The 10,651-nt window shown below is 42.1% G+C and overlaps 1 protein-coding gene across 1 annotated transcript in view; it reads left to right on the plus strand.

The window, feature by feature from the left end:
- The first annotated feature begins 2,435 nt into the window (after nt 1-2,435).
- Nucleotides 2,436-10,651, plus strand: part of atp2a1l (ATPase sarcoplasmic/endoplasmic reticulum Ca2+ transporting 1, like) — an 11,882-nt gene continuing 3,666 nt past the window's right edge. The window contains 18 exon segments of the mRNA XM_032502430.1: nt 2,436-2,718; nt 3,635-3,652; nt 3,993-4,075; nt 5,312-5,416; nt 6,263-6,401; nt 7,096-7,176; nt 7,259-7,344; nt 7,469-7,766; nt 7,872-8,038; nt 8,152-8,240; nt 8,339-8,441; nt 8,537-8,668; nt 8,864-8,980; nt 9,090-9,308; nt 9,407-9,518; nt 10,237-10,460; nt 10,569-10,649; nt 10,651. The exon segment at nt 10,651 is cut by the window's right edge and continues 139 nt beyond it. Of these exon segments, the coding sequence (XP_032358321.1) occupies nt 2,601-2,718; nt 3,635-3,652; nt 3,993-4,075; nt 5,312-5,416; nt 6,263-6,401; nt 7,096-7,176; nt 7,259-7,344; nt 7,469-7,766; nt 7,872-8,038; nt 8,152-8,240; nt 8,339-8,441; nt 8,537-8,668; nt 8,864-8,980; nt 9,090-9,308; nt 9,407-9,518; nt 10,237-10,460; nt 10,569-10,649; nt 10,651 (2,173 nt within the window). The 5' untranslated portion in view covers nt 2,436-2,600.

The following is a 10,651-nucleotide window of genomic DNA, read 5'->3' on the forward strand; positions in this document are numbered from 1 at the left end:
ATTCTGTGCCCTTTCTTCTCCAAATGTACCTTTGGTCATTACGGCCAAATAGTTCTATTTTAACCTCATCGGTCCACAGAACTTATTTCCACAGTGCATCAGGCTTGTCTATATGTTCATTGGCAAACTTCAAATGCTAATTTTTGTGGTGAGGACGTAGAAAAGGTTTTTGTCTGATGACTCTTCCATGAAGACCATGTTTGTACAAGTATCTCTTTAAAGTGGAATGGTGTACCACAACTCCAGTGTCTGCCAGGTCTTTCTGGATGGATCATGCAGTCAAACGTGGGTTTTGACTTGCTTTTCTCACAATCCTGCGAGCTGTTCTGTCTGATATTTTTCTTGGTCTTCCAGATCTTGCTTTAACTTCCACTGTTCCTGACAACTGCAATTTCTTAGTTACATTCCGAACAGAGGATATTGGCATCTGAAAACGCTTTGCTATCTTCTTATAGCCTTCTGTTTCTTTGTGAGCATCAACTATTTTCAGTTTCAGTTTTCTAGACAACTGCTCAGAAGAAGCCATGGTGCTGATTGTTGGGGCGAAGTCAGATGAATCTGGGCATTTAAAACCTTAAGATTGACATCACCTGGTCTTTCCAGACGATGATTGACAATCCATGACACTTTCAGGTCTCAGCTTTCCAAAGGGGGGTTGCATGCTATAAACTCTGCAGGGTGCCCAAACTTTTGCAGATGCCATTTTTTTGTTTTCTGTTATTTTGTAAGTGTAAACGATGAAAATAAAATCTAACTTTTTGTGACATACAAATGTCCAATCCGTCATTCGATGCCTTTTGGAGATTTTTCAATCTTTTCTTGGCTTCTTTATGCACATTAATACAAATTTTTACCTGGGGTGCCCAAACTTCTGAACCCCACTGTATACTGTATCTCAATAGCTGTTTTCTGTTTCCCTCAAGCACAATTTATTGATCCGATTTGTTGAATTTTATGACTGTGCCATATATGCTTGACAGCCACACTTTAAGTGACAGTGGCAGGTAATATGACATCAACCAACAACATACAGTGCAACACAATTGATGATGCAGATGGCTGAAACTGACAGCGGTTTTTACTTTTTGCTTGAACAATTTGACCAAAAAGTAAATTGGAGAATGTAAAACTATTCTCTATTTTACAGTGAGAACTAAATTATCTTTGATTTTGGTTGTCACTGTGACACTGCACAATGCAACGCAGGAATAAAAATTGCCCTAAAGCTGTCAAAAGTTGGTGATTAGTGACCACTGTTTACTTGTAGTTTATTGATAACAACAGCAACTTGAATTCTTGTCTGCACCACTCAGAAGCTGTTACAACAAATAGTAAATCAACACAGTTTGTGCTTAACATGTTTTATACTTAATTTTCACTTCATGAAGTGTTACTAACGTGTGATGAAATCCTGAGATGCCATACCATTTCTAAAAAAAAAACTGAAATAACCAAAGTATATAATGTAAATGTTATTTTCTTTCTTTAAATGATGTGTATTCTTATTTTTCAATTCTGTGAATCCACCACAAGAGGCCATTGTGCTGCACTGAATAGTAATTTTTGGCCGGATCATCTGACGTGCATCTCCGCTGCCTTTCCTTTCCCATTAAAAAAGAGAAATAAAACTTGATCCTCTTGTATCTGGGGCTGGGGCTTTTCCTCTGCACAGCGATAGTGTGACACGCTGGCTGTCCTCCTGGCATTCCTATCCCACAGCGATCATTCCTCTACCACACACTCACTTTACTTCATCATTTGTCTATGTCTAACTAGGTTTGTTATCAGGTCTGATGTCTGTTATTATGAGTTTCTCTGCAGAACCTTTGGTAAATGTACATGTTAATGACCGTAGATGATGCAGTTCTGTTCTGTTCTCAGTCCTTCTTTCTGGTTTGATCTTTGAACTTCCATGTGTCAATGTATCTACATGTTTAACTCACATTTCCCATGTAAAAAGTTATTCCTCTACCATCTCCCTTCTTCAGTCTTTAGTTCACTCTTCTTTCTCTGGCTCAGCCACCTTCCTCAGCACAAGCCAGTTGAGCAGTCACTCAATGCACCCCCCACCCTTCTCCTCTCCTCTGGATGATCTCTTGTCTCACTCTCTCACCTTCTCCCTTCGTCTTATTCCACTGACCATGCATGTTCCAAAAACAGATCTAATTTTCATCCATGGTGTGCACCCCCCCCCCCCCCCCCCCCCCACCTTCTAGCCCCCTTCACCACCACTCTCCTGCATTACCTCCTCTCCAAATCAGAGCCTTGTCCTTAGTTCCTGTCCAAGTCTACCATCTCACCTCCCCATTGCTCCACCTCGAGCCCCACCCACGCTACCCCATCATGCCCTCCCATGCTGGAATTTGGGGGCATGGGTTGGCGGGGTGTCCACCAATCCAGAGCCCTTTGGTGGTATAAAACCCTGAACATGTAAGTGGTTATTCGCTCTTTCTGTCAGTCCAGTACTCCTGAATTGAAGGGTGCCACACTTCTAGGTGACGGTGGTGGAACAAGGGTAAAAGCTGCAGTGAACAACTAAGAAGTAAAAAGAGCGCGGAGAGGCACGGTTAGACAGGCAATCACTTGTCTATCCAGAAAGGATGGAGAACGCACACATGAAGTTGCCGGCTGAATGCCTGGCTTACTTCGGGGTGAATGAAAACAACGGTCTCACCACCGACCAGTTCAAGAAGAACCTGGACAAGTACGGCTACAATGGTGAGAGTGTGGGCATCAGGGATGGGGAGGGAGGCCTACTGAAAGAAGAAAGATTCACAAAGTAACTGTTTGGCAACTAGGCCACATTGAGAAACACGTCACTTCACAGTTAAAGAAAGATCTGAGTGGTTGTATTAAAATATTTTCTGGAGGCATTTTCCTGAGTCAACACCAGAGGAGTTAAGAGATACTTGTTGAGTTTGGCTGGGTTGAGATTTTGCTTGTGATGCTTTTTTAGAGAGGAGTTGCAACAGCTGGTAGAAATGCAGAGACATTGAGAACCAGAGACTTTGAGGGCTTTGTAGAGCTATTTAAAGATAGCCAAAGAAGATGGCTGGAGAGCGAGAGAGACAGGTGATGGCTCAAGAAGCTTCCTGGGTGATATATGGGGCTGGCGTTAACAGGAGAGATGGATAATTTTAGGCTGGGTAGAAAGGGGAGGTCCTTAGATGGCTCACGGCTGAATGATCTGTAATATGATTGCTAATCAATGACCGGTGGAATGACAACATAGACAGTAAAGACTCTGTAATATGTAAAAGGTTTTATTTTGTTTACAAATTGAGGAAATGATGTAGTGAACAGCCACTGCAGCGAGGTTTTCTTCGGCCTAGGTTCGATGTCAAAGCTAATTCAATATCAAATACAGTACCATGGCTTTGTAAACGCAGGAATCCATGCAGTGCTCAAAGTCCTTAGGTATAAAGGAACAGGGATTTTTGAAAAGGTGAACGTTAGGGTGTTTGAGAAACCTAAGATCTTGAAGTATAACTTTTCTCCCAAAGTTTTGTTAAAAATGTGTCTTGATGAACAACATGTTTCTTTTCTGAATATTCGTCATTTTAACCATAGCATTTTTTTTTCTCTCCACAATCTTTTTCCTCCTTCCTCCTCCCACCTTTGTGTCCAACTCCAGAGCTGCCCGCTGAGGAGGGTGAGTGATTGTCCAGCTACGTTTACAAAACATGTAAATCTGAACTTGCCTATAATAATGCATGCAGGCAGCGTTTTGGGATTCCCACCTGCCAACAACATTGTACTGGCAATGTATAATACATTTTGACCATCATTTTTAGCAACAAAGATCTGAAAACTAAATTTCCCCAAGAGGGATGAATAAAGTTTACTGTCTTTCGTTTTCTATATCCATACTTCATATACTGTAAATACTTCTCTTTGCACCGAAATGCACTTTCACTTGCATAATACAGTAATTACGTTTATATTTTGTCATAACAATCCATTTACTTATAGTCATTTTTTGTCTCACTCAGGAAAGAGCATTTGGGAGCTGATCAGTGAGCAGTTTGAGGACTTGCTCGTCAGGATCCTGCTGCTGGCTGCCTGCATCTCTTTTGTAAGTAAACAAGTGTTTTTGTAATCATGCCAGTAACTCTAAACTCTGGTTATTCCTATCACGTTCATTTCAAACTCAAGTAACAGCAGTAGGATTTGTAGTAAACATAATAGTAGCAATAAATTCCACGAGACACTGATACCACGTGGGATCAGACACTCTACTTGACTTTTATCTATGAAAGAACAGGTGCATACTTCTACAATTCTCATTAACAAGAAAACACTCTACGCTCTCCAGAATGTGTTTTCTCACATTTACATTTTTGGCACAATAATCTCTGGGCCCCTTTTACATTCTTGATAACAAGTCATTGTAATGCATTTAACTTTATTACCCCATCACACAAACTCTTCCAGTAAACAAGCATGCTGCACTTGATCATTTCTGTCTGGTCACTTTGTCCAGATAACTTCTTACCCCCCTCCACCCCTCCATGTATTTTTGAAGATGACAACTTGAGAGGAGGGAGACAGATTGCAAGGGTTGTAGGAGGTGTATTAATTCCTATGCCCAGCTTTCACTCCTTCGGCCAGCTGTCAGGATGGCCTTAGAAGGCGAATATTGAGGAGCCATGAGAGATGGGGGTCAGGGAAGTATGGGGGGCTGAGGGGTATGGGTTTATTTTAAGAAAGCTCCAAGCTGAGGAGAGAAACTGAATCCTTCGGGAAAGGTCAGGCCTGAAGGAAGGAACGAAGGCCCTCCACAGAGAGAGAAGGTTGAAGTCAAAAGGACCAAGGAGTTATGGGCATTGAGATCAAATTAATAACAATTATGCAATAATATTATGACACAGAAAGTTATTATCAAAATAACAGACATTGGATACACTGGAAAGGAAAAGAAGTGATTACACAATTTCAAAGTATATGAAGAAAAGGTACAAAAGGCCTTTGTAATTAAGCTTTTTCACATTGTTGCATGTAATGTATACTATGTATACTATGTGAAACATGCTAAATACATTCAAAACTATAAATGCCCATTGAAAGCCTTCACAATCATTGAAAACATACCCTCTTATTATTAAGGCTTTCCACAATGTATGCAAGGTTGTAAAGCTCAGAGGAATCCATTCATTTAAATGTTTAAACAATGTTTTTAGCAATTTAAAGCACATTAAACATAGAGGTAGATACACATGCTGTTTCTCATGAGCAGTATGCCCACTGTCACTGTTGTCTCCACTTCTGTGCCCAGACACCAACACTGATTTTCTTTCCACTCTGACCTCAGGTGCTGGCCTGGTTTGAGGAAGGTGAAGAGACCGTCACTGCCTTTGTGGAACCCTTCGTCATCCTTCTTATCCTCATCGCTAATGCCATTGTTGGAGTTTGGCAGGTCAGTGACGAGGCCCAGCGTGTTGAGCAATAACACATATGAATTGCAATGATGGCAGAAAGTAAACAGGCTTCGGTTACTGACATGTTTTCTACTCAGGCATGGTTGCTCAACTAGAATAGTTGGTGTTACAACATAGTGTAAATCCTAAATATTTACACCAACTTCAAATTAAGAAGATACACCTAATATAATCACCAGATTGGCAATGGATGATTCCCATTACACAAGTCATGCTCTTCTGCATGCTATTAAGTAATTGACACTGCTGTCAGGCATCAGTTGCTACGGAATATTGTTGTCATCACATCCCCTCCAAATGTCAAAATCAGCTGCTTTGTTCCTGTTTTTCTCATTGAAAACAGAACTGACTTTGGCAACCTGCTATTACAAGGTTTTATCATTTTAAATATTTGCTCTGAACCCAGCGTGTACTTTCTTGCTTCATACTCCTTCTATTAGATTATGTATGTAAACATAGATCTATGCACCCACGGAATAATTGGTATGTAATTGGAGAGAAAAAAGACTACAAAAACCTACAATACATGCCAACTTAAAATGGAATGGCAAAGATCAGATCATGGATTTGACCTACACATGTTTCATCAGTAGGTTGTGTATCAGTGTATAATTGCTTTGACTCAAAGCCTGCTCGAGGACATTGCCAGATCAAGACCAAAGACAACAGTAATATGGATTACAATTTAGGCAATGATAAACAGGCGTGTTGACATCAGTTTATTGATAATTGTTAGAGCGGGGCTCAAAATTGTGAATGTGTATTTCAGTTTTTGTTTTAGCTGATCCCCCTTTACTTATTTGACTTTTTTCTGTGTGTCACAGGAGCGTAATGCTGAAGATGCCATTGAGGCTCTCAAGGAGTATGAGCCTGAGATGGGCAAGGTTTACCGTTCTGACAGAAAGAGTGTGCAGATGATCAAGGCCAGGGAAATTGTCCCTGGAGACATCGTGGAGGTGTCTGGTAAGAAATGTCAAGATCGATCATCATTTTTAAAGGCAGAAGCCAATCTGTCAGCCCGATCTGTAAACGTTCATGTCAGGGGAATAATATCTCCTGTCACAGTCTGTTTTGTCAAAAGGTCTTCACTGAGAAAAGATATCCAGTGAGTTGCTTTCATTTATGTTATGGGAAAGAATGAAAGACACAAATTCAGGCTATATGTGTCTGGAAAAGGCTGATGGTAAAGCCATGTGTCGTTTCAAGGCAATGTGAGTAGCACTGCTATGTAAAAATGCTGACTGGGGGAAAGCAAAATCAAGATTATAAATACCCTCTCTAGCATCTGCCACACCTCTTCTCCCCTCGCTACCATTGCCCACTTCTGTTCATTTGTCAGTGTACACCTGTTCTAGCCTGATCTAGCCCGACACCCCTCCCTCCCTTACTCTGAGCATTTGGCTCTAAATTTAGAATAACTTCTACCGAGACGTTGGATATTTGTTTAATTATTTTTCAGTTAGGGATGTCATTATGGATGACATAAATTGTGCTACTTACAACTATTACAGTTACTTGAATGTGTAAAGTGTACACAGTCACACAACTTGCATTTATTATATTTTAATGTAAATAAGACAAGTATTGATACATTCTATGACTTATGAATTTAGTAGAAATTGCAGAAATAAAAAATGATTTTAATTATTTCCAACAGTTGGTGACAAAGTCCCCGCTGACATCAGGCTTGTTTGCATCAAGTCCACCACCCTGCGTGTTGACCAGTCCATCCTTACTGGTAAGCTTTCAAGAAACCTTAAATCTGCAATGACATGTTTTTCTGTCCATTAGCAGTTTTGAGTAACTTTTCTCTCTCTCAGGTGAGTCTGTCAGTGTGATCAAGCACACTGACCCTGTCCCAGACCCAAGAGCTGTCAACCAGGACAAGAAGAACATGCTTTTCTCTGTAAGTGCCTCACAAACAATATTTTATCTTCACTGTTTCACGCGTTTTCCTGTCAATCCTTATTTTTTTTCCTTACCGTTGCCTTTTTTTTTTTTAAACCTTTCTCTGCTTCTTTCCTCTGCAGGGCACTAACATCGCTGCCGGCAAGGCCATCGGTGTTGCTGTGGCCACTGGAGTATCCACTGAGATTGGTAAGATCCGTGACCAGATGGCTGCCACAGAGCAGGAGAAGACTCCTCTGCAGGCCAAGCTGGACGAGTTTGGCGAGCAGCTGTCCAAGGTTATCTCCCTGATCTGTGTTGCTGTCTGGGCTATCAACATTGGCCACTTCAACGACCCCGTCCACGGAGGCTCATGGATCCGTGGTGCTGTCTACTACTTCAAGATTGCTGTTGCTCTGGCTGTGGCTGCCATCCCTGAGGGTAGGGGAAGCACGTTATTAAACCAGAAAGTGACAGTCGGGGTTGATGTTTGTGTTCCTCCACCGCTTGTTTATCATACTCACAGTTTCCACCAATGTCTCTCAGGTCTGCCCGCTGTCATCACCACCTGCCTGGCTCTTGGTACCCGCCGTATGGCCAAGAAGAACGCCATTGTCAGAAGCCTTCCCTCTGTTGAGACCCTGGGCTGCACCTCCGTCATCTGCTCTGACAAGACTGGTACCCTCACCACCAACCAAATGTGTGTGACCAAGGTGGGTGAAAGATTTTTTACACTCTCAAAATGGTAATTGTATCAAGTACTGTTTGTCTACAAAACTGGCCCACACAATTAAAACTTTCTTTCTTCTTGTTTCCTCCGCCACAGATGTTCATCATTAAGAGTGCTGAAGGCGACAATGTTGTTCTGGATGCTTTTGATGTCTCTGGCTCCAAGTACACCCCTGAGGGCGAGGTGTAAGTTGGTTTTCATCATTCAAATCCAGTATCAGGCATACAGTAAAGTGCACATCAACCATCTCTCATGCATTTCTAATTCTCTCTTTGTCTTTTAGTACCCAGGGAGGATCCAAGACCAACTGCAGCGCATACGACGGCCTTGTTGAGCTGGCTACCATCTGCGCCCTGTGCAACGACTCCTCTCTGGACTACAATGAGGTAAAGTCCTAAAGTCATGCAGTGTTTTTGCTACGCTAAAACCTCATGACCTTCCACAGTTCAACCAATCCTTGCATCTCTCTCCCTTTATCCAGTCCAAGAAGATCTATGAGAAGGTTGGTGAGGCTACTGAGACCGCCCTGTCCTGCCTGGTTGAGAAGATGAACGTGTTCAACAGCAACGTGAAGAGCCTTTCCAGGGTTGAGAGAGCCAACGCCTGCTGCTCAGTAAGTTTCTCCTAGCCGTTTGCTACATGTTAAGGACAATACACATTTATATTGTTGATACAGCTTATTACAAACCAGTGGAAACAATTAGTACATTGGATCAACCCTACTTGTTCCAAAGAATACACTTTTTAATCAAATTAAACCTGTGGTGAGGTGACTGCTTATCTAATTAAAATCCCTTGTGTCCAACAGGTGGTCAAGCAGCTCATGAAGAAGAACGTCACCCTGGAGTTCTCCCGTGACAGGAAGTCTATGTCCGTGTACTGCACTCCCACTAAGGGTGATGGTGGTGCCAAGATGTTTGTGAAGGCAGGTTGCTTCTTTCTTCCTTCTCTCAGCCTTTGGTCAGGAACCTGCACGTTAAAGATGCAGTATTCAACATAATACAAACAAAATAATCACCCTGTTATCTCCACAGGGTGCCCCTGAGGGTGTGATTGACAGGTGCGCATATGTGCGTGTTGGAACCACCCGCGTTCCCCTGACCAACGCCATCAAAGATAAGATCCTGGCTGTTATCAAGGAATGGGGTTGCGGCCGTGACACCCTGCGTTGCCTGGCCCTGGCTACCCGTGACAACCCACTGAAGATGGAGGAAATGAACCTCGAGGACTCAACCAAGTTTGCCGATTACGAGGTGAGAATTAAACACCTTGACATTGAAATGTGTGGATGCAACTGTGACTACATGTATAAACATAGATCAAATGACTCCATTCCTACTTCTCTCCTCAGACTGACCTGACCTTTGTCGGCTGCGTGGGTATGCTGGATCCCCCTCGCAAGGAGGTCTGTGGCTCCATTGAGCTGTGCAGAGCTGCTGGAATCCGTGTCATTATGATCACTGGTTAGTATAATGGTTGGGATTAATTACCGAATGTGCTGTGATGTGTGTCTTTTTTAAAACATTATCATATAACTTATGTATTTACCATGTATTTTAGGAGTAAGTGCTAGTTTGAGTTGCTGTTATAGGGAAATTCTACTATCAAAATGTTACCAAAAGTGTTGCCCTATAGTGATATAAACTGTTACACAAAGTTCTTCGTTTGGGTAACCATTTGTATCTGCAGTTTACAGAATGTAACAACTGTGTCTGCTCCTTTAGTTTTCTCTCTATATATATACAGTATACACACTCCACAGTGTTTAACATCTCATTTTACTGACTCTCCACAGGGGCTAAGTGTAGAGAAAATCAAATATCACGATATTCTTGACCAACTACTTTGATGTCGATATTGCGACAATATTGTAAGGTTGACAATTTGTGCTCTCACAAAATATTTTCACAATGCGATTTTAGATAAATAGTCATCAGAAATGTGGATTTAATGACTAAGTGGGTAAAGGTAAATTTTTAAACAACTACAACTGTCTGGTAAAGTCAGAAAATTACATCAATTAACTGTAATACCGTAAAACCAGGAAAAGACAACACTTTTGTATGCAATATTACAATACCAAAAATCTAAGGTGATATCAAGTCTCTGATCACGATATTGATATAATGTCATCAGATTACCCAGTTCTACTCCCCACCAAACTTCTCCTCCATATTTCAGGTGACAACAAGGGAACTGCCATTGCTATCTGCCGTCGCATTGGCATCTTCACAGAGGACGAGAATGTTGACGACAAGGCCTACACTGGACGTGAGTTTGACGATCTGCCCCTTGATGAACAGTCTGTGGCTGTAACCAGGGCTTGCTGCTTCGCTCGTGTGGAGCCATCCCACAAGTCCAAGATTGTGGAGTTCCTGCAGGGTCATGATGACATTACTGCTATGGTAAGAGCTCAGCAGAATACAGGTTTATGCAGTATGTCTGTTAATTTGTTTGTACATGTGTGCAGATTGAGAGTACATTAACGTACGCTTCCTCTCCTCCTACCCCAGACTGGTGATGGTGTGAACGATGCCCCCGCCCTGAAGAAGGCCGAGATCGGCATCGCTATGGGCTCTGGCACTGCCGTTGCCAA

Source organism: Etheostoma spectabile, chromosome 21 (genome assembly GCF_008692095.1).
Source record: "Etheostoma spectabile isolate EspeVRDwgs_2016 chromosome 21, UIUC_Espe_1.0, whole genome shotgun sequence".
Lineage (NCBI taxonomy): Eukaryota > Metazoa > Chordata > Actinopteri > Perciformes > Percidae > Etheostoma > Etheostoma spectabile.